The sequence below is a fragment of the Protomyctophum bolini genome (genome assembly GCF_963924005.1).
Source record: "Protomyctophum bolini genome assembly, chromosome: 3".
NCBI lineage: Eukaryota > Metazoa > Chordata > Actinopteri > Myctophiformes > Myctophidae > Protomyctophum > Protomyctophum bolini.
This window is the reverse complement of record NC_137864.1, coordinates 34,585,305-34,609,258: the sequence shown is the minus strand read 5'-3', so window position 1 is coordinate 34,609,258 and position 23,954 is coordinate 34,585,305. Positions and strand designations below refer to the sequence as shown.

The following is a 23,954-nucleotide window of genomic DNA, read 5'->3' as shown; positions in this document are numbered from 1 at the left end:
AAGAGGCCTAGCAACAGGTGCTGGACAAAGGAACAGCGGGCTCTTTACCTTCCTCCTTCAACACCCACTCTCTCTCTCTTTCTCCACCATTCCTTCGTCTTCCACTAACAACGCTCCCCGCCTCCCCCCCACCCCCACCAAGATGTCAACGATGTAATGAGAGGCCACAGAAACATCTATCCGGGTACATAAAAGAAAGTGTGCTTCTCAAGTTTTCACTGTCCATTGAAACGCTGTGGAGGAATGCGGGCGGCGCGTCTGGATGAATGGCTCTGACATTGCAAAGCTGCATGCAATTTACTGTAGCCGACACACACCGAATATCCTCAGTGTTACGGGTCCATTTTTATGATCTCAGAGTTAAATCAACACTGAGGATTTTACTGTGCAGTAATATGAGACCGGGCCCACATGGAGTGAGGCAGACTCTTGCATGCATACATTTGTGCGAATGTATACACTCCCTCTCATGCACACGTGCTGCACATATATACCGTATATATGCATAATGCATTGCATCCGGCCATCCACACATTGCGTACAAACACAAACACAGCGACTGGTTTTTCACTCCAATAAAGATGCAATGTCTTTCTCTAGATTGGCATACACTGACCTACATTTGTATTGGTATCATTAAAACACATTCCCTCCCGTTGGCGTTACTATAGGCGGGATCGTGAGGCCAGTGTAATGTGTGCAAAAAGCAGAAGAAGAGACCACTTCTGCCCGACCCGGAAATGTTAGCCCTCCATATTTGAGCCACATCCTCATTCTAGGGCCTAGGCTGTGTATCGACGTGTGATGGATTAACTTCCTTAGCGCGATCAAAGATTAGGGTTTTATAAGGTCCCAAAGATCGCAGTTTGTCTCATTTTGAGGAGAAAAGGGACAAATAAGCATGCACACGTGCACATTGGATCCGTATGTAGGCTGTCTAACATGTAAGTAAAAGCAATAAAGAAATTATTAAATAAAATATTTTAAAATATTATTTTTAATTACTGTATTAAATTAAATGAAAGAAAGACGAGTTCCCTCGTCTTGGCAAAGGCAGGTTGTGGAGAGAAGAACAAGGTCCTGCTTTCTTGGCATACTTTGTTAAAAAATAGCCATACCATGTGTATCTCGGAAATCATGTGGTAAGTCTGTGACATCAGCCATCTATGACATATCGATGTTGTATCATAAGATATTTTATGAGCAAGGTTTCTTTCAGCACGATCTGACTGTCATTCTCTTCAATTATGAAATTAAAGTTAAATATGTGAGTGCTATGCAGAGCAAAAGTAGCCAACGCTAACCCTAAAGTGCTGTTAACATGCCACCCTATCGCCACTAATTTATTAGTGAGCTACAATGAGCCTGAAACTCATTTGAACATAAGTAGTTCATTATTGTTAGCAGCACATAATACACAAACAGTCAGGAACTGCAATGTAATATGAAATACATTACCTACACTGACTGCACTGTGAAGATGTCTTTCTTTTACAGAGACTAATGATGCTGACACTGTGCCCCTTTGTATGGATACACATAATTCAAAGTGATTTCAACCCCACAGGTCAAATAACACTGCAGGCATTGATGCGTGAGCCACAGTCAGTACCTTGATGTATCTCTCATGGGGGACATACTGCAGGACGATGGGCTCCATGGTGAGAACGTTGGCAAACTGCACCTCGGGGATGTAGAGTGCACACACAACATGTGCCCAGCCTGACGGCAAGACAGGAGTCGGTTAGGGTCGAAGCATGCGAATACGGCACAATTACACTCCTCCCTTTGACTGTCATCTTGCCTTTATAACCGTAGTGGACTTAATAGGTGAAATCAGTAACGGAGCTTGAACCTAACTTCACATGGTTAGTCAATTTCATGGACAGACCAGTTCACCTCCACATGTTGTAAAACTTGAGAAGGAGATGATGGAGCAACGTCCAGATATTTACCTCCACTGTCTGTCCTCTTGAGGGCGCCATCTTTGTGGGGGCAAAGTTCACACCTCTGGGGGAGAATTGAAGTTTGTATTGGCAAAAATGCATTACACATCTCTCTATGAGCTTCAATAAACTATTTATGTAGTACTGATGTAGTGAAGACAATACAATAACACATCGCCATGCTGTCTTGTGGTAAACATTTTTGTCAAAATTCAATTTTTGCCACAGACATACATGAGCAGACAGTAATATTACCAGAAACATATATGGTCTGTAACACTGAGAGTGCAGAAATGGAACCAAATGTGGTTCCATTTGTGTTTATAGATAAGAGGGCTCGTCGCAAATAAAACATTTGAGAACCACTCTAGTACTAGTGGACTCATGTGCCATAGTGTCATAAATAAGTGCTATATGCTACACATACTTATCATGAAGAAAGCCTGGAGACTTGACATTCAGTCATTATTGTGATCAAAATAAGAACATTATAATTTTGTGTAAAAAATAAAATCAAAAGTTTGCCAACAAGACAAGACCAAGTCTTGCGTAAGGACATATTGACGACTCCTTGGACATACGATAGGCCTCTCACATACTGTGGTGTGATGCATATTAAGAGATATACTCACTACTCGTGCTGCTCTTTCCTGTGACTCACACTTTCGACAGAACCATGGCCCAGTGGGCACCTGGACTATGCCATAGCATGCTGTGAGATAACACACACACACACACACACACACACACACACACAGTATTTTTATTAATTTATCATCAACAAAGATTAAGAAAAAAACTGTAAGAACTGTTCAATGTAATGGTCCATAGCCTAATACATTATTTGGGTATTAAAAACATTTATATATATATATATATATTATATAAATAAACATCTGGTCAGACTGGTCTCCAGAAAATAACAGGAACTGGGACTTGAGTGGCCTGATAATCCAGACCCTCTATTTTTTATTAAACCAAACCTATTTGAAAAAGGGAAGGGAAATTAGTAGTAGTAGTATTACAGTAGCAACACAGCGGTGAAAGCATGTGGACATAGTGCACACTGTAGCTAAACAGTAGACATTGGACAATGTCTCCAAAAAAAGAGAAGAGGCCTCGCTAGTGTTCATAGCAGATGCTAACGGTCCGAGCCAACTAAACTTTGTGGAGAAAAGCCCATACAGAATTGCCGAACCCCAGTTGTCGGCGCCACAAGGCTTGATTTATAACATAGATGCCTATACTTAATTGCGCAGCGGCGTCGCTCGCCGACAAGGACTGATCTGCAAGCGAAAGCGAACAACGCGTCTCGAAGCAACGCACAGACAGTGTTGTTTTGTTTGCTTGTAGATCAGACCTTGTCGACGAGCGACGCCGTGTTGTTGTACCACGGGAGCATGAATAATTCGGGCTTTGAAGGCTTGATCGGTGTCATTCTCTCCATGCCCCGTCGGGTCCACCACTCCCCCTCCCACACATAAACACTAGAGTACAGACACACGCCAACACGCACGTAGGCAGGGAAGCGCATGCACCACCAACACACACCACCACATCCCCTCTCGCTAGTCTACACACCACCAGAGATCAGATAGATCAGACAGTGCGGGTCGTTACATTGTAACAACATTATTACAAAATTCCGCTCGTTTACCTTGGTGCACCGCGACGCTGCAGCCGTGTCCATCACAGTACACGAGCGGGTTCTCAGCCCAGCCGCGCTCGTCCGAACACACGCAGCAACCACCAACCATTTCCCGCATGCTGCTCCCATATGATATTATTATTATTAACTCAGCCCCCCGCGCGACGAGCGACGTGTAGCCTACGCGTCAAGTAGTCCCCGCCGGCCTTAACGTCGCAGCAACAAACATGGTCGTCGTTTTGTTGTCGTTGGTGGTGCGTGGTGTGTAAGCGCAGCGAGTCCCCCCCACCCCCCCCACACACAAAAAAATGAATCTCGGCGTGGGGTTCTGTTCTGTTCTGATACGGCTAGTTTTCCGTGATGTCCTCCTCCCGTCCCGTCCCCATAGAACCGATGCAGTGCGCATGCTCATCATGTCTGCTGCTGCTGAAGTGAAATGGATCAAGACGCTGCAATGATGGAAATAACATAAACAAATGTTCATATTCAAACTTTGTCCACGCCCGTTCATGAAAAGAGATATTGCCAAATACATAGGCTAAACAAATAAATGATACTGGATGTTTTTCGTTAACCATAGTGTTTTTTGTAGACTATAGGCTACGGTTTTGTACTTTTGTAGAACGTGGGGTTAATTACCTACAGTGCTCCGCTCGCTGCAATCTGATTAAATGCAGCTAAATTGCGCCACCTTTTGGCTGCTTCTTGAACGGGAATCAGATCATTTCAGCTCGCCAGTGTCATCATACCCTTCCATGGTAGCAGCAATTTGGCTGTTCATTGGCTGAATTATATTGCATTATGGTTGACTTTCATTTAATACGCACTGAATTTTCCAAGTCAATTATAACAGTGGTTCTCAACCAGTGGTCGGTGACCACCAGTGGTCCTTGACATTGAGGGGGGTTCCAGGTGGCCGTGGTCGTCCCCGGCCCAGCTAAATGATGGAGAGCATAGGATACAAGCAGTGAAGCAGGTCTCTTCAGCATTTCTGCATTTGTATCTACTTCTCCTCCCTCTGTCTGTTTGTAATGTAAGCTACGAGTGGGCCTAGACAGTATCCTATTATTATTCTGCACAGCCACCTTTTAATTGATTATCATTTCACTGCACTTCACCCATTTTCATATAATTGGTCCAATTAAGATGGCACCATTTCTGTAGGCCTACTCACTCTCAACTTGCTCTTTTCAGAAAGCTGTTAAATAGCTTCCTATACCAGCCGGGCCATAGCCAGGTTTGGTCATTTCAAACAAGATTTAAAACTTTTTTTTAATGCAAGAATATAGCTTCTAATTCAGTGTGCTGTCTTTCCAGTAAAATATAGGCTAGTTTTAGTTTATATTCTAGCTTGGAATCCCCATCTGTGTCAATAGGTTTCTGAAGTGTCAGCACTCAGCCCACAGCCACAGCCCACCCATGAGAAGCAGAGTGAGTACTAGACAAGATTGTGCCATCTTCTACAATGAGGCAGATAAGGTTGAAATGAGTGAAGTGTTCCACTTTAGTCTGCCCCACTGGGTGGGCACTGGGCAGATATACATACTGCCCCTCTGGGTGGGCACTGGGCAGATATACATACATGTCTGTCCCACTGGGTGGGCACTGGGCAGATATACATACATGTCTGTCCCACTGGGTGGGCACTGGGCAGATATACATACATGTCTGTCCCACTGGGTGGGCACTGGGCAGATATACATACATGTCTGTCCCACTGGGTGGGCACTGGGCAGATATACATACATGTCTGTCCCACTGGGTGGGCACTGGGCAGATATACATACATGTCTGTCGCCCAGAGGCGGCCCAGCAGGGGGTGCATATACTTAGCTTAGACTAGTCATTGGTTAGACATGGGTTAAGGTTAGATTTAGTGGGAGGTTAGGCTGAGGGTTTGAGATAGGTTGTAGTTGTAGGACTAATGACTGGTCTAAGCAATGACTGGTACTGCACCCGGCACAGCAGAACAAGCCCAAAGCACATCCAAGGGTCGGGTCGGGACAAAACAGTTTATAAGGTGAACCACACCAATGCAACTCATTGAGTTGCAAGGAGTATGGAATATGAAAAATCAAGATCTGTGTTAATCAAATAACTATAGAGATCATGTGTACCTATTTGTGTGAATAAAATCTGAAGGAGTAATACCGTATAACGGTGTGTTTGTTTGCAGTTTGGCAGCTACCGGAACAACGGTGGAGGAGATTAGCTGTACACAGACGGACGGACGGAGTGCAAAACATACTTTCCCCATGCCTTTGGCCTGGTGGAGACAATAAAGAACAACAGTACAAAAGTAATCTGCTGATGCTTGGCCGTGTTCTCGTTGTATAAGCATCTTTGCTCCACTATTGTTTCCTTCAAAGCCTTGCGTAGGTTGAATTTGATTTTAATATTGTGTAAAAATTGTCTGTTGTCTGTCACCAGATGTCAGCAAGACATCCAATTTCATCTGGACTCCATTGTCACTTGACTTCTCATATATTGTGCCTGTTTATGAGACTTCAGAAGGACATTGGGTACAGCTTTACAGCTTTTTACAAAAGACTTCATCTTTGTTTGGAATATGATCAATCGAAAGCGAAGTATGAGAAAGTCATATCTCATATTTCCATTCACACATGTCTTTAGACAGCCTTATTGCTTAATCTAAACAGGGCAGTAGAAAGACAACTGAGGGACTGAGAGGATGAAGGACATGCAATGATGCAACACATCTCCAACTAGAATAGAACCTGGGATGGTTGATTGTGTGGTCAACACAATCCACCGTCCCAAGTGACAATCACCATAGGCTTAGTGACACCATAAAAAACTTAGCCTTATGTGAAAACTAATAAGAATAATAAGTAGAAGAGGAAGAAAAAACAATTAGCAAATATACTGTATGTTTGTCACATCCACAACAAAGGTTCCTGAAATTAATCACTTGTCATATGAAAAAGAGAAGCAATAGGGCGCTCCTGTTCTCTTTAATCTGAACTAAGGTTTGAAGACAGGACAGTTTGCTTCATGAGCGTCACTTCCCTTCATGCCTAACCAGAGAAAAGGGAACTGTTGCTGATTAAGAAGGCAGATAAAGTGCTGGCAGCTGGATGAAGCTCACACCCAGTTCTCGTCTCAAGGCAGTGAGGTGTGACCGTGAGATGTGGTTGAGTTATGGTCACAGTAATGTCACCGACACGTTGAAGCACTGGTACCACACTAATCATTAAGGCCTTAGCAGCCTCTCCCCATGCAACTAGTACGGTAACAAAACATTTTCTGAAATATTGTATGCCATATTTAAATAGATGTGCATAGATTATTGTACAATGATAATTAACAACATACCATACACAACTAGTTGGGATAGAACACTCATGCAGTGCCTTTTTTCTCCGACTAGAGGAAGGCTGCATAGAACAGGGTTGTCTATAAAAGTTTAAACATGACAAAAATAGGAGACATTTCCATAAAAGAAAGCCTGATTAATAATAAACATATCCCAGCTACTAAGATGTAAATGGACTCACCAAAAGGACTCACCAAGCTCCTTAAAGCAGCTCCATCAAAGGCTGTATCACAGCTGCCTAAAGTTAGCTGAATCAGAAAGTCAATGTATTTTGGTTACTCAATCATCACTATATTAACTGCCCGTCTTCCCATAGTAGGCCTACAAATTAGCAGTATTCTAACTGATCATCACAACTTTCCAACATTGTTTTAATACTGTAGACTTTCATTCTGTAGGGCCAATATGACTATTCATAACCATCTCTCTCTAAAAGACATAATCGGGGTGATGGACGTGCAAATTGTGTCAAATTAAGTCCACTGAAATTGAAATGTACTACTCTCAAACCACAGGAGATTCCTCGAGTCTTGAATTGACACATCTTTCTGTGTAGCCTAGGTGTTGCAAGGCACATGCAATGAAGACACGTTGCCTTTTTTTCCCTCACATTTATTTTTAACACTTGTAACAGGAAAACATAGCGTGCAGACACTTGTATCTAACTTTGCCGGCACTTTGTGAAATTTCTTTCACAGTAAAATGTGTAACTTTAAAAAAGGAAGAATAATGACAACAAAATACTTAAGTTTTACAACACAATACATCCTCCATATTCCACGCATATGCTTGCACGCTCACGCATGTATTGTCTTTTATGTATTTAATTGTGATGGGATGCTACCTGACAGAGACATCTGTCATCTCTCTCTCTCTCTCTCTCTCTCTCTCTCTGTCACACAGAACACACACAACTGCTACTTCGTACTACTTAATTTATTGTTCTATCTGGCTACTGCCTGATAATGTGATGACTAATGAACGGGGTGACCCTGCATGCGTTTTACACAAGTGCTTCTGTGCATGCAATTGCATGGTGCACTGCACATGGACATGGACTGTCGATGACATACATATTGTGTATATACACAGTATAAACATAATGTGTTTGTACAGCAAAATCTTTAGTGTTTTAAAGGTAGGATATGTGCTATTCTTTGGTTTAAAAAAAAGGTTTTTGTTAAAAGGTTAAAGCACTATCATGTTTGTTAGTAACAGGGGTCTATGTACTATACTGCACTTTCCAAATAAAACAAATATTATTAAAAAAAGAAAAAGTAACAGGGGTCTCCCCGTCTCTCCATTGCTTTAATAAACATAAAATACATTTGGTAGGTGACAACATTTCAGCTAATCAGGAGAAAATACCCATATAACAGTATAAGTTTTATAGTGTTCCAGTTCCAGTTGTCTGCTCATTTCTTTGTGTCATCACTTCCAATTTCTCTTGTTTATATAATCTGTATCCTGACTGAGTTCGAGGGTTCTCTATCCTGATTGGATAAAATTCGTATTCCTACCTGAAAATGAATTTCCTGTTACTGAACAAACATTCTATAGCAATGATTCCTATTAGAATATAGAGCTATTTAACACTTAATTAACCTTTAAATGAACTCTTAACACTGAAGACTTTGCTGTGTGTACAGGTGCTACTTTACATCAAGGCGGTGTTCTCCGCGGGCTATGTGTGAGGAGAACTCATAGCGATCCCGACTGCGGTGACCACACACGTTGCACTCCAGCGGGTTTCGGAAGCCATGGCAACCCATATGGATGGTGAACATGACATAGTCCAGGAAGATTACCCTGCAATGACCACAGGGGAACACTGCCCCAGGCACCACGCCTGCTTCCCCATCGGTCCGCACCACCCGCAGAGCCTCCGGAGGAGACGCGGGCGGCGCCTGTGTATGGGGAGTGATCCCTCCCAGCAAGTGCCCTAGGCCGTATATGAGAGGCTGGGAGGGCTGGGAGAGCTGGGAGCCGTCATTGTGGAGCAGGTCCAGGCTGGGTTGTCCCTGCAGTGGAGGATGAACATGCGGGAGGCCTGGAGGTGGCAGGCCCAGCTTGTGGCCATTGGTGAGCGCCGGGGTACTCATGTTGTCATTGCGGGTCAAGGACATGGGGTAAACCCTATGTGAGGAAGCAGGGTCAGCATCCGAGCCTGTGAGGATGGGTTTTTGGTCGAGCGGAGGGTCCCTGATATCACTGTGGTGGATCAGCTCCCTTTTATAGCTTAGGTCCAGGCAGGCACCACTGTCCCCTGGAACGGCCACACGGAGAGAAATAGAACACTGAACGAGAGAAGGAGTCATGCAGACCGCTTACGCCAGCATATATCAACACAGCCATATAAATGCCAAAGAGAGCAAGCGACCCATTATAATGTCGAGATGCACTGTCCAAATGTGCTCTCAAATGACTCTTACAGTACAATCCAGAGTTTTAATTACGCTGCCTGGCATGACATTTTGAGGAAATGATTAGGTGGCTGCCTAGAAGAGATAAATATGCTTGTGGTTGAAAGGGTCAAAGGTCAAGGTCACCATTAAGATATGTATATTATATTGTTTAGACTGATGCTAGGTTCTAGGAATCTAGGTTCTTGGATGTATATTATATTCTTTAGACTGATGCTAGTTTCTGTCTTGGTTTATCTATGATCCTCCTGAGGCACTGCACTGTCTCTCTGCATTCTATGTGTATGTGTTACCTTGCTTACTGTAAGTCACACTGGATAAAGAGTGTCAGCTAAATGCCTACATTTTAAATTGATGTAGAACAAGTGATGTTGCTATGAGCAGGGTTACACCTAGAAAATTGTCCCGTTCAGAGTTTTGCTACGTAGGACTCTTGCCTTAATCTCAAACTTGGATGATTTACAGGCAATCACTGAACTAACAAGATGTGCAACATGACAGATCCATGAGATTCTCTACACATCTCTCCATCCTGTTAATTTATGCATTTATAACTCTGAGTGTACAAATATAACAGAACAATTGGTAAAATGTGTACTGTACACTCTACTGTAAACATTGTAGCGTCTCCTGAGCCAGCAGTTAAAGCTTCCTGCTAAAGCGAAGAAGAGACATGAGAGGACAAAGCGTGGAGAGGAAGTAGAAGAAGCCCTCTACTGCAGCTGCACCGCACAAGGAGACACGCAGAGGCACCTGCTCACGTTTCTCGCGTAGCCCCTGTTTTTCTCTCTCTCTCTCTCTCTCCCCGTGGTCACAGACATTACTTCTCTTTTCCTCCTGTGGTTGTCATATTGAAAGATCTCACTTTGTTTTGTCAAGCTGATAGAGAGATGAAGGATTCCTTTGCCCTTAGCCCTTACACCAATACGAGCAGCAGCACAAGGCATGATTCCGAAACTAAACATGAATGTTAGTCTTTGAAATAGGAGCCGTATTGGGAATCATACGGTTCGGAAATTCTTGTGCCATGTCAGCCATTTACTAAAACCTAGTTTGTAATAAGGATGGGTGGATGAGAATATGAGAATACATATTTTTACCTTTTTTAAAAGAAATTTCATGCATGGTTTAATATACCCACCTATTATATATTTCACGCAGTGAATATAGGTCAGTGGTCTATCACCCTATGGTGTGGTGCAGAATATCAGGCCAGTGCTCAGCCTGAATTCCTGTTTAGCAAAACACAGGGGGAGGCTGACAAAGACAAATAAGCAGACATATGAGACAGACAAATAGCAGCGACAAAATATTTGAAATACTCTCTTTGCTAAAAGCATTCATTGAATTAAGTCATGTGTCTAAACAAAGCAAGCATCTGCATAGCATGGAATAGAAAAAACGTATAATGTAAGCATGTAACCAATGAGATAAACAAAAAACATAAATGCACAGAATTTGTCATTGTATCTAAAGCAGAGGTGCCCACACATTTTTGACTTGAGAGCTACTTTCAAAATAAGTATTGCATTGTGGGTTTGGGCTGAGGCCCTTTGGGCTCCAATTTCGTCTCATCTTACACTGTTTGGGGATTTAGCAGTGGGGAAGGGGTATTCCCCCACTAAAGTTGGTATTTTGGTTACCTGTCTAAATCCCTAAAACACCTCCATTACCCGTTATATTATGCATAGGTGTGGTTTGGGCGTTACAATAATTGACCAATCACCAGTCCACGTGCCATTGCCTTTAAGAGATCCCATATCCGTTTCCCGTTATGCCCAGTTCTATATTGCTTCATAACCTTACGGTCTATATAGCCCATGGAAGAGTGATGTGTTGCTGCCTTGAAGTCTTGATGCACCCCCCCCCCCCCCCCCCCCCCAAGTGCCGTTTTTATTTTTTTTCCTCCCACCCCACAGAGCCAAGAACAATCGTCTTTTCATTGAGTCAAAACTCGCTTAAATCTCACTCATTTTTAAAATGTCAAAGTTCTGTGTAAACTACGAAATTAGGGCTTTCATTTGGTGTATAGATCGAAAAGGAAAGTTCGGCAAAATCATTAAACCCCATTTGCTGCTATGGGGTGAACGAGCAAATGGAATCGTGCATGCTGCACGAATAACTTCTTTGACTATACAATTATATAAACACAATGGACACAAGGAAGTGGCATGCACTCACTTCTGCTGGATAGGAAAATTGAGAGCAATAGGAGAATAAGCTGGAGAGATGCCGCAGCCTGACTCTGTGCCTGGACATCTCCATTGAGGCGCGCGCCGCTCTACCAAACTAATTTGGCACGGCTAACGGGGAAGTTACGGGTGCTTTTAAACTCCACTATCGCTTTCCCAAATGTGTGTGACCAAAATAGCAATTTAGGGGAAAGCGTGCCAGCACACCCATGACCACACCTCTAGGCGCAAATACCGGTGTCGTCAAAAATAATAGCGGGTGACACTGGACCAAAATACTGTTAAGGGACAGAGGAAGCTCCTATATTCGTAATTTTCGGGCAGCGGCTGAATTGCGGGCCGCGTCGCAGGTAAAGGCTGAAACGAAAATGGAGCCCTTTATGTGAATCAATCAAGTCACCTTAATTCAAGTGGCAAATGCCTTTTTTATGTATTTCTTTTACATTTAAATAATATAATTTAGGGACATGTCATGTGGTCTACCTGCACAGCCTTTGTTATCTACTGGTAGATCACGATCTACCTATTGGGCAACCCCGATCTAAAGCAATACTATACACCTCAAAATTAGATCCCTGCTTTAGACTCTCTTGAAGGTGATGTCTCTACTAAGCATTGCATGTGAAAAATACTTTTTGGTGAGTATGAATTAACTTTAAATGGCTCTTACCAGTGAATTTCTGTGGCATTGTACTCTTCCTTTTAGTCACGTTGCTTGCCAGCCTGTCGAGTAGTAAAGCACGCTCAATGCCCATCTGAGTCCTTGATGTGTGGCTTTCCTCTATGTGATTGAGACCAACATGCAAGAGAGAGGGTAATGAATGCCTTTTCACAACTGGGTACTGTGTGTGTGGAAAGGGAGCGTGCAGCCATGCACTAAGCTACAACTGTCCACTTTGTGTCTTTGAAGTTGTGAAAAGTCACCGAAAAAAATAAGCTGCGTGAATCGAGCTCATGTTGTGAGGAACAAGAAGATATTAACTTATTAACGGAGATATGAAGTCACTTCATTTCCTTGTTATTTTTTCCTTTTCCCCTCACTTCATCAGTACAACATACTGCCGGATGAAGATGTTATTCTCACCACTTATGTCGTAAACTTGCAACATTTGAAGACCACAAAGCAGTCCTAGGGGGGTGGGGTGGATGGAGCGATGGCAGAGGCCCATGCTAGTGTCTCAGAAGACATCTTTGACTTCCCCTCTGCTGGTACAGGCATGACAAATCACCCCTAGTGCAACAGCTCCAAACCACAGCAGCCACAACCCATTTAGCTTTAATTAATTTCTAATTCTAACTTCTATAAACATCTATAAACTCTATAAATGAATATGATGATAACAGCAAGACTCATTTGCGTGTGTGTATGTGTGTGTGTGTGTGTGTGTGTGTGTGTGTGTGTGTGTGTGTGTGTGTGTGTGTGTGTGTGTGTGTGTGTGTGTGTGTGTGTGTGTGTGTGTGTGCGTGCGTACGTGCGTGCGTGCATGCGTGTGTGCAAGCTCCTCACCCTTCACAGCATGGCCTTTGTTCTGAACATACACATGGCATCTCTCTCTGTGTTCTTCCAAGGAGCTGCGCTGCTTGTAGCTTCGACCGCAGTGGTTGCACTTATAGGGCTTCTCTACTGCAAGTAGAATTTCAGTTAAGCAAAATCACAAAACGTCCACTTAACACCAACGGCTACTTAACTACTGGCAACCTATAGCATATGTATACAGTACATTTCCAGCAGAGATATATCAGAAAGTAATTTCAGATGTGGGGAGCAATAATAAGGCAATGGCTGTTGTTACATGAGAGCAAACAGAAAGTCTGCAGGAGGAGAAGCTGTGACAGGGAAGAGGGCTTTCGACAGAAGGTTGCTTCACTGCACCAGCTACACAATCAAACCCTCAGTGTTCATTTGAATAAGCTTTACTCCTTTCAGGAGAAAGAACACATGTAGAAGGATACAACAAGGAATTGGAAATGATGAAACCAAATTGGAACGGGAACAATATAAAATCTCTCTCCTGATTGGATGAAATTGGTATCCCAATGTATTTTCTGTTTACTAAAGAGCTGAACAAATCAGAATATGGAGTTAGTTAACACCTATTTTAACTGAAGCACATCATTTATACCCCCGCCCCTTTAACTCTGAGTGTACAAATGTAACCAAATGGACCTGTTGGGATAGACAATCTCTGAGTAACAAATACATTACCACTGAGGACTTTACTGTGTGCTTTAGCAAACCATCCATAAGGCACTAAAAGCCAAACAAACAAACATGTAGATACATTCCCAGGTGCATATGAACAGTAAAGTGTGTGAGTGACTGCAGGTGTTGGGATGGTACAGCACCAGAGTGGGTACGCAGGTGCCCGCTCAGGGCATCACGTCTGCGACAGGCATAGCTGCACATGGGGCATTTGAAGGGCTTCTCCCCGGAGTGAAGTTTGATGTGGCGAAGCAGGTTTCCCTTTTGGGTAAAGGAGGCCCCACACTGGGTGCAGTGGAACGGCCTCTCACCTGGTTGAGACAAAACACAAGAATGAGACCCAATGGAAACATCATCGAGACTGTATTTTATTTTTTCTTGACTGGGTTTATACATTTTTCTAGTACCATTTTGGTTGACTAAGACTAAGGCTATTCAGTATCTATGTATGCAATGATAATAAAAAATAAACATGGTGTAATGCCTTATATAAAACACCATGAGTTACACATTATCGAGGATATTGCCTAACTAACATACGTAAATGCGCCAGAATTCTGGGTTGTGGTGCTGGTTATTACATGCCATGTGCGTCAAGCATGATGCAGTTTCACCCATCTCTTAAACGTATAGGCACGTTAGTCAGCAATGAAGCATCTTTCTTGACCCACTCAAAAGAAATCTCACACTTATGTGTTCCACCAATCAACAATACAGTACAGTATGTTGATTGCGTAACGGCTGTATTTGAGGTCAGGTGCTCAGGTTGGTGTTCCTGTGCTGCTTACCGGTGTGGCTGCGCTTGTGCACCAGCAGTACATTGATGCTGACGCAGGACAGGCCGCAGATGTCACAGTTGAACTTGCCTATTGTTTGGCTGCGAGGGGCCATCGCCCCCCCAGGCATGTAGGTCGCGGCTTCTATCGCTGCTGCTGCGAGGGCTTCCGGCAGGTTTGCGCTCTCAAAGCGTGCAGCCACCAGGGACAGGTCCTGGGGTTCATTTAAGGTATCTCCCTCTTCATCCTCTTCCATATCTCTCTCATCCTCCTCCTCCTCTTCACTGTTCTCATGTGGTCTATCTTCAGCGAATCCCTCCTCTAGCCCTTTCTCATTAGCTTCCTCCCCTTCCTCTTTTGGGTTGCTTTCTTGTCGTTGACCTTCATCCATATGGCGCTGCCCGTTCTCTTCCACCGCCTCTGGCTCACATTTCTTTGGAAGCATGTCTAAAAGGCAGATGAGTGTACACAGTAAAGTCCTCAATGTTAGAACCGCGATATGTAACTTTTATGTCCAACTAGGATTTTAAACCGGGTTTGATTGATTGATTGAACATTTTATTTCACAGTATGTAGGATGGGTACATTTCAAACGAAAGCACAAGTCAACACAAGAACTGTTACACAGTTTACAACAGGGTCCACCATTTTCAATTCATCAGAACATTTAGAGACGAGACGTACCAAAAACTGAATCCATTCTATTTGGATCAAATAGTAATCTCAGCAAGGCAGATGGCTTCTTGGTTAGAGTGGGTGACAATATTATCACACCTAGGTTCCATCCTGGAGACAAATCTTTCCGGTGATAAAATGGCCACCAACGTAATCAAAAAGGTCAACCAAAGAACAAGATTCCTATACAGGATCTCCTCACTGGTCAACAAAAACTTGAAGACCCTAACAGGAGCCCTCGTACAAGGTTTCTTCGACTACGCTTGCACCTCCTGGTACCACAGCACCTCTAAGGCCCTTAAAACAAGACTCCAGGACTTCCCTAAACAAACTGGTCAGGCTACTACTTGGCCTCACTCCCCTGCCCACTTTGACAGGCTGGAATAGCTTAGGGTTGACGACAGAGTACAGCACCTTGCAATGGGTCTGGTCCACAAGATTCGCTACACCACCAAGATACCCATGTACCTGTCTAAATACTTCATTAATGTCAACGTCTACACCCACAACACCAGAGGGAGTTCAACAAACCATGTGCAACCCAGATTCGGCACAAACAAGGGATTCAATTAATTTCACTCCTATGCAACCAAAATGTGGAACGCCCTACCAACAGTCATTAAGACATGTGAATCCATAGACTCCTTCAAAACTGTTCTCAAAGGGTACCTACGGACGTCTGCAATTCAATGTATATGTTTCTTTTCCCTTTTTACCTCCTATGATGATTTATTTTTTTACTATAGTTGTGTATATTCGTACGTCTCTAAATGTTTTGATGAATTGAAAATGTACTGTAATTCTGCAAACTGTTCAATCAATCAATCAATGACATTTTGGCGGGAGTGTCGGTTCAGACACTCGTGAATAGAAATAGTGTTTAATAATGTTTTTAAGAAGTTGTCCAAAAGATATTTTTGTGAAATGGTTATTGTGAAAAATATACCAACAATTATATATATTTTTTTAATTGTGCACATATTGCACATATGCACTGTAATGAGATTAATCAATTGTCAAATGAAGTAGTAAATGAACAATAAGCAGAAAGAGAAACTACAGCAAGATGTCCAAGGCTCTGTGGTTGTGCACAAAGGGGTCTGTGGTTGTGCTCACTTCCAAATAAGAAGGCGACTGAAACCTCCACTAGAAGGCTCCATGTGCTGCTACACCAACCAGAATAAGAAACACTGACACCTCTCCACTTCTACATTTGTATTTACGGCTTGAGAGAGTTTGTTATTGACACTGACACATCTCCACAGTGTTGCTGGGATCATTTGGGCCTACACATACTATAGTGTTAGAGATATTTAGAAGATGTGTACCTCAGATAAGGGTATTTCCTCTATGTGCAGATACTAGAACCAGGGCAAGAGAAACCATGTCGCAAACAGACAATGCCTCTCCCTTTTAAAATAGACATTTTAATTATTACTGAATCTCATTCTTTTACATTGACTGTGGAGACAACCATATCCACAGTAGTCTAAATTGAATAATAAAAAAACTAGATTATAAATTTATATAATTTACTAAAAATAAATTATATAATTATATATTACAATGATATATTATACACCTTTTTGTTTTATATCCCAAAGCACCATTGGCCATCCTAAAAGGTAAAAGGTATTACTCATAAACACCCTGTTATAAAAACTAAAATCCAGACATACAAAGCATAACAACAGTTTCCACAGGTGGGTGACAAATCAAAGAAAACAAACACCTACATCACTGAGTAAGGAATGGATCTGTCTTCTTTCATACAGTTGGACTGCATATACAATTAAGTAATTAACATCCTATATGCTCTCACATGAATACAAATGCTGTGCAGATCCAGTTGACCTGACTTTGAATTAAGATGGCAAAAGACAAAGATGACAAAGTGATATAAAGATGGTTCATTATAGGGCCACAGATGCTTCAGTCCCAAACACTGCTCACTATTTTGAGGACAGGAATTAATTTGGGTAATTTTTTTGTTTGATATAAGTTATGTATGATGATATAGCACCTCAGTTTAACTAAAAACAGTGTAGAATGCTATTGGAAATAATTAAGGAAGAGTCAACAACTAAATAGCATTTTATTTTTTTAACAGACTTGACCAGTGACTGATTTATTTAATGAACTTATATGAGCATATAACACCAGTTTTAGCTGCACTGCACTGGCTCCTTGTCACTATTAGAATAGATTTTACGATTTTTTAATTTACTTATAAGTCCCTACATGGCCTGGCCCCTTTATATTTATCTGAACTCTTGGACTCTTACACCCCACAAAGGCACTGAGTTAGGTCAGCAAACAAGCTGCTCTTGGAGGTTCCTGAGACTAATTTAAAGAGCAAGGGCGACCGTGCCTTTGCTGCTGCTGCTCCTAGGCTCTGGAACAGCTTTCCCTTTCATATAAAAAATGCTTAAAACACCCACACACTGTCTTCAAATGCAGTGAACCAACTTTAATAGGGAAACAGCAACGTTTCGGCCTTCATCAGGCTAAAAGATAGCCTGATGAAGGCCGCCCGCATAGGCCGAAACGTTGTTGTTTCCCTAAAGTTGGTTCACTGCATTTGAAGACAGTGTTGAGACTTTTAAACTACTTCTCAAAACCCACTAGTTGGACTAGGCATATTAACTCACTATTATCATTATAACCTCACATTAGTTTTTGTTTTTTTATTCTTTTGATTTCTTTAACTTATCTATCCCCAAGAATACATGTAAATTGGCCAGTCGATGAACTGAATTGGTGCAGGGATAGATGATGGGGGACCAGCAGTCAAACAAATGAGAAAAAGAGCTGTATAAAGAATATGAAATTGAACATGGGTTAGGTTTTGTGCCTCTGTATTTAGCTTTTCCTTTTTTGCCTCATCATGACAATAAATGGCTGATAGTTAGGAACCAAATGGACCCTTATGGGAGTAGACTGGGGTCTCAGAGAAAGAAATCAAATGGTGGAGCGTGGCATAATGCATATCAAACGGGGTATCCTTGAAATTAAATGGGTTGAGAATCACTGCATTACAATCAAGTAACTCATGCAAACTCAACAACCATTGCTCTGCTGTGATCTTGACATCCCACTCAGTGGTATATGCCTGTATCTCTATCTTGCCTTTTGTAACATGTAAACCAGCCACTGGATATGCTGAGCTCCATCCAGAAACCACACTGTCTGTGGTGTGGTGGTGATGAGCTGCAATGCCTTGTATGCTGTGAAACACGCTCACAGTTGCTCTGGAAACTTTGCACTCTCCGAGTTGGCTATGTACTAGGACGGCTTTCCCATCCCCCTCATCTACACCTACGCGAAAAAAGTACAAAAAATAGCCTACTTTGGCAGCCCTTGTGCATGCAAATTTCTGTTTAGTATAGCAAACCACAGCATGCAAGCCGCCTTTGTTTTAAATGGTCCCCCAAACCGTTCACACTTCACACCTATCGCCTGGGGATGCGCTAGTGTACGTATGTTCTTGATGACTATTTTTTAATGCATTTGATGTATTACCATGTTTTGGTCTTGCTTACTGTAAATCGCTCTGGATCAAGAGCGTCTGCTAAATGCCTAAATTGTAAATTGGTTCTCATCCTTTTCAGACTGTGACCCCCCCCAAAAGAATTATATTTGGAAAAGGGAACCCCCCATCCTGACAGGCTCTTGGAATTGTAGGAGTTGAGGCATTACATTTTGTTTAACTCAGATCTACATTCTACATACAACGAGTTGAGTTGCGAGGCGCTGTGAGCTTGTAGATCGGCTATTTTCACAATATTCTTTTCTTTCTGACATTTGTTGATTACTTTTTCTTTCTGACATTTTCTTTTTGAGATATTTAAAAGGTCTTAAAGTCCTTAAATTGTCACTTTCCTGTCATCTGGGGACCCTGCTCTAAGCTCACACTCACATTTGCTTGGCTGTTATAGGCTACTCATCCTTTGCAGGAAATGCAAGTGGAGTGAGCATTTCTTTCCAACGACCTGAAAGGCTCCAAAAAATGGTGTTGCTTTTATAGCATCAACACACTTTGGGTATTTTCAAAATATCTTAGGGGGGAAAAAATGAATATTTTGAATATATTTTTGAAGGGCGCTCGCCCCTCCTATATCCAGCTTTTAGTTACCGTCCACAAACTTCGTCTTAAACAAACATTAAATTCCCATTGACAATGAATGGAGAATTTTACGTCATAGTATCTGAGCAAATAGACTAGGGCCCTATCTTGTGCCATGATGACTCGCACTACGCCGCATCAAGGCTTTTATTGGGAAGGTATTATTCTTCCGGTTTGAGGAAAAGGTGTTCTGGTTTAGAGGGTTCCGGCCTGATGACTACAAAAAAATGACTACAACAGGTACATGACGTAACGATATCATCAGATCCCGGCCGGATCACACGGCAATTTAGTAACACAGACCAGGCTTTCCTTCAAGGTGGAAAGCCTGGTGTCGTGAGGTTACTGCATGGTATACCATATTCAATCACACAGCCGCCAACTTAATGGCAAGATGGCTGTGTGAATGTGGTCTATGTGTGCATATGTCTGTGTATCACCTTCAGAACACGTTCCATCGGCACTGGATGAGTTTCTTATTGGGATCTCCTTGTCTTCGCTTTCCTGCTCCTCTGTCTTCACATCTGGTGTACTGCTGCTAACATCTAAAATTAAAGACTGATTTAGTCGTACAACAAATAGTATATCTAAGAGCTACTTTCTGCTATTTTAGAAGGGGCACCTTCTTACAATGGATTATAGTCATGAATAAGGCATATAACACATGTGACAAACATGATAAGTAGCCTTACTTACTCATCTCTTCCTCCAAGGAACTCAATTCGGGATTGTTCTCTGCGTTCATTTTAAAAGAACAGTCTGGATAAAATAATAATAACAAAGAAAACTAAAATCACAATCACAATTTGAAAAATGTAATCTAATAATGAAAATAATCTTATTAGAATATTGAGCACCAACCCTGTGCTTTGATATAATGGATTGACACTGGTAATTACCTGTCACCGACCTTACGCCAATATAAATTGTTTTATTTTATTGTTTTTGAGTACTTGACATATTAACATATTTTAACACTTGTTGCTTTCACACACTGGATACTTTATTTATTTTTCAAAAGCAACTAAAATTACATAACTGTTGGTTGCAACTTTGCTCGAGAATTTCAGGTCGTTGGAAATAAATGCTCACTCCACTTGCATTTCCTGCAAAGGATGTGCAAAGAACGCGTCACTATAGCAGGTTCCATAACCTGGACTATTAAACTTTTTCCAACGACGGGTGAAGAATAAAATAGGCTACCATCTTAAAACTGAACTACTGCATGTCTATCTATATCACGGTTTAAAGTAAACATGTAAAAAAAATTTACGAACAGTGTAAATTGAATAATCTTCACTGGAGTTGTAGACCGAGACCGTTATGTCTGTTTAAAATTAAGGGTAACCTTTATAAATGAAGACAGCTCAAATCAGCCCCAAATCATCTCACCTGCTCTTAATTACGCCTATAAAACAGCTCTTGGAAGTTGGACGTAGTCTGCTGTAGTTTTCTTTTTTTAAAGTTGGCCTTCTCTCCCGCTGTGAGGATCCCGTCTCCTGCACTGGACCACCTCGTGGAATGGAATAAGCCAAACGCGACGTCAAATATTACCCCTTAAAGGAACAGCCACTCGTTTGGAGCAAGGTGGGACGTAGAATAAACTATATTTACATTTGGTTGGAATACCATAACCAACTGTTTAGATGGCTCATTCATTTGTGTTCAGAGTGCGATATTTTGCCCAAAATATATTTATATAGGCTTATTTGGATGAAATCTGGACAATCAAACCGTCAAACGGAATACAATACCCATTAAGTAGGCTACGCTAATTGATGACACTGGCATAGCCCCCAGCTGCCTTGCTTCGATTTCAAGTACTATTGCTCCATCTTGTGTCAAAATAGTGCTACTGTCTCCCCCCCCCCTTCTTTTTAAACTGGATGGCATTATGTTTCTCTGCAAACAAATTGGCTGATAAACAACTGCTCGTAAACATGATCAACTACTTAAACCTGCGATCAAAGATAGAGGCACTATTCATTCTGTTCGCCATTTACAGCCACTGCTAATGAAGCTCTGATTCTCCTGCATTTTCTGTGATTTTGACATTAAAGTGGGGTAGCCTAATAGAGAGTATGCACATGCATGATTTCCCCAATAGGACACGCCCCCCTCATCTAGACTGAGTGGCGAAACATTGAGCAGCATGTGTTGAAGTTTGGAAGCGCTCATTGGAAATCAGTCAACCGTCCAGCGTACCACCTGTTTCTAAATGTCACATAATGCAGGAGGCAGAAAAAATTTGTGTTATTGAAAACAAGCACTTCCAAACTCTGACACTTAAAAATAATCAAAATAATTAAATGCAGGGCATTTCTTGACAGAAAGTAGCTCATCTATGGTGGATGTTTATGAAACAAAACCTTTGCAGATAGAAAGAGGATAATTCAAGCTTTTCGTACAGCTGCAATGTTGGTGAGTTTAACATTGTTTAATGCAATCAGACAGGACTTTTCTGTTTGGATGAATGGGCTGTCAAGGCCAGAAAGTAGTTTTTTGCCACTCAGTGGGCGTTCCCGCATAACATCCAGGTACGATGATGTCATGTGCATACCCTCTATTGTAGCCTATAGGTCAGTGGTTTTCAACCTTTTAAGGCCCATCATTTATTCAGTATTTGATCCATGGACCATGATGAGATTTAGCCTCCCAGTCAGACGCAAAACTAAAGAATATTGTTCAAACGTTGATCAAAATAACAATTATTCTACATTCTCTAATTGTGTAGACTTCTTGTAAATTAATGCAGATATGAAACAATAATGTAACTCTTGAGAGCGTCAAATGAAACCAAATGGACCGTTTCCGTTTGGTTTCATTTTACGCTCTCAAGTTAACGAATTATAAGGTCTATTTGGTTACCAACTCTCCATCATTTAGCTTGGGACCACCTGGAACCCCCTCAAGGACCACTGGTGGTCCACGGACCACTGGTTGAGAGTACACACACAGACAGACAGACAGCATGGGCAGACTTGAGCCGACAGTCGCGGCCAAAGGAAGCTGACGCAGAGGTCTTTCCGGCTTTTTAGACAGCTGGAAAAGAAGCTCCACCCCCGCGGCTGACGGACAGATTCCCGGAAACGCTCTCCTCCGCGGCAGTCAGCCGTGGGGGTGGAGCTTCTTTTCCATCCACCAGCTGTCTAAAAACTCGGAAATGACGTAAAACACAGCTTCTTCTGTCCGCGCATGGAATCTAAAGTGTGCTTAGGCCCAGACAGACAGACAGATCGAGACACACACAATCTAAAATTCTAAATCCTCAACCTGTGGCAATTTAGTTTAAGCAGCAGCTGCAGATGGACTGCTGTGCATATTCATCACAACACTAAATTTAGAGTAGCCAATGATTTAGTCGTTCACTCATTATGCCAATTATTTCCTGTTGTCACTATGCTACTGACTCACCTGTCGTGAGGAGCGCCCACCAGGTGAACATAGAGCCTTCCTCCAGCCCAACACTCCCTGCTGACAGGAGCCGCCGCAGCCCGTAGGTCATAGGAGTATACAATGACCAATATCACCATCCCGCCCGGCCCGGATTCCCTCCCCCGAACACAGGCCAAATGTGTTTGTGTAGTAGAGTCTACAGTGGTGCATCCAGCTTTGTCGAGCGTCTACTAAGTAGACGCTCGACAAAGCTGGATGCACCACTGTGGATTCTAACCCACAACCTCCATGGTGGTGGGCAGGGACTTTACCACAGCACCACCTGATCGTGCCTCATTTCTGATAAATTTTCAAGATAGATGGGTGGCAAGAATCTTAGCACAACATTACCAAGGATACATACTGTAGCACCCATCTGAGTGGTACACAGCCTTGCAAGGCTTGGCTTTTTCCCATGTCCCTCCCGCCTATGGCAACCAGCCACCATTCACAGAGAAGATTAGATTGTGTCCACATTTTATGGAGCTTATTTAAGCCAGGTGCTGGACATCAAGGCATCAAGGACAGGGTAAAACCTCCCCACACTTTTTTAAGCTAAAAAAAAAACATACTTTTATTAATGGCGCAATGTTTCGGTTTATTATTCTTTTTTTGCCTAATGAAGCCCTAAAAGGGTTGAAACGTTGTACCAGTAATAAAAGTACGTTTTGTCCTTGAACCAGTCACCATTGCCCATGTCCCGCCTATGGCAAACAGCCACCAGTCCCACGAAAAAGGCCAAGAGAAAGAATGTGTACAAAGAAATTACAATACATGCTGTGTTTCCATGGTAAAATGGAGTCAAACACCGTAACAAAACGAATACAAGAGATCTGAATGTCATGAATCCACACACATTTGAACGAGCACGGATACAATGTGGTCATTTACAGACTCACTGGCGATCAGACACACACACAAACGTGTTAGAAGATCACAGTGCTGTTGAAAGTGTGCCCACTGTGGGAGAGAGAGTGGGAGGCTTTTTTAAGATGTGTGGGGGCAGCTAGGGCACCAATGTGGAGCAGGGGTACTGTCCATTTACCTATTATAGCTATCAAGTTGCCGTTGGTGGTGGTGTGTGTGTGTGTGTGTGTGTGTGTGTGTGTGTGTGTGTGTGTGTGTGTGCGTGTGTGCGTGCGTGCGGTGGGTGAGAGAAAGAGAGAGGAATTGGGGAAGGTATATGGTTGCTC

The 23,954-nt window shown here is 42.4% G+C and overlaps 2 protein-coding genes across 7 annotated transcripts in view; both read right to left on the bottom strand.

The window, feature by feature from the left end:
- The window catches only part of LOC308313334 (protein AF-17-like), a 20,667-nt gene extending 16,703 nt beyond the window's left edge, over positions 1–3,964 (bottom strand). For 4 of the 5 annotated variants that reach the window (XM_080760417.1, XM_080760419.1, XM_080760418.1 and 1 more), the window contains exons 1-4: positions 3,604–3,964; positions 2,579–2,658; positions 1,956–2,010; positions 1,613–1,722 (exon numbers count right to left, since the gene is read on the bottom strand). In XM_080760417.1, the coding sequence (XP_080616543.1) occupies positions 1,613–1,722; positions 1,956–2,010; positions 2,579–2,658; positions 3,604–3,712 (354 nt within the window). In that variant the 5' untranslated portion in view covers positions 3,713–3,964. The remainder of the gene's footprint in view (positions 1–1,612; positions 1,723–1,955; positions 2,011–2,578; positions 2,659–3,603) is intronic. The other variant, XM_080760421.1, reaches the window with a different exon arrangement.
- Positions 3,965–7,570: 3,606 nt separating this feature from the next.
- Positions 7,571–20,825, bottom strand: LOC308312815 (zinc finger protein Aiolos-like). 2 transcript variants are annotated; one of them, XM_080759540.1, is made up of 8 exons: positions 20,719–20,825; positions 20,023–20,085; positions 19,767–19,871; positions 14,538–14,972; positions 13,893–14,060; positions 13,054–13,170; positions 12,217–12,327; positions 7,571–9,197 (listed from the first exon to the last, which is right to left on the bottom strand). In XM_080759540.1, the coding sequence occupies exons 2-8, from the start codon at positions 20,069–20,071 to the stop codon at positions 8,584–8,586; spliced, it is 1,599 nt and encodes a 532-aa protein (XP_080615666.1). In that variant the 5' UTR covers positions 20,072–20,085; positions 20,719–20,825; the 3' UTR covers positions 7,571–8,583. The 2 variants fall into 2 exon arrangements, with proteins under 2 accessions (XP_080615666.1, XP_080615667.1); XM_080759541.1 differs by having other exon boundaries at positions 20,019–20,085; positions 20,719–20,796.
- Positions 20,826–23,954: the final 3,129 nt, after the last annotated feature.

What these genes read in the sequence shown, in the direction of transcription:
- LOC308312815 (XM_080759540.1), bottom strand. Translation starts at nt 20,071, where the DNA reads ATGAACGCAGAGAACAATCCCGAATTGAGTTCCTTGGAGGAAGAGATG. An exon ending in GCACAAGCGCAGCCACACCG is followed by an intron (nt 14,061 to 14,537) that starts GTAAGCAGCACA and finishes TGTCTCAACCAG; the next exon opens with GTGAGAGGCCGTTCCACTGC. An exon ending in CAAAGGCCATGCTGTGAAGG is followed by an intron (nt 12,328 to 13,053) that starts GTGAGGAGCTTG and finishes TCAATCACATAG; the next exon opens with AGGAAAGCCACACATCAAGG.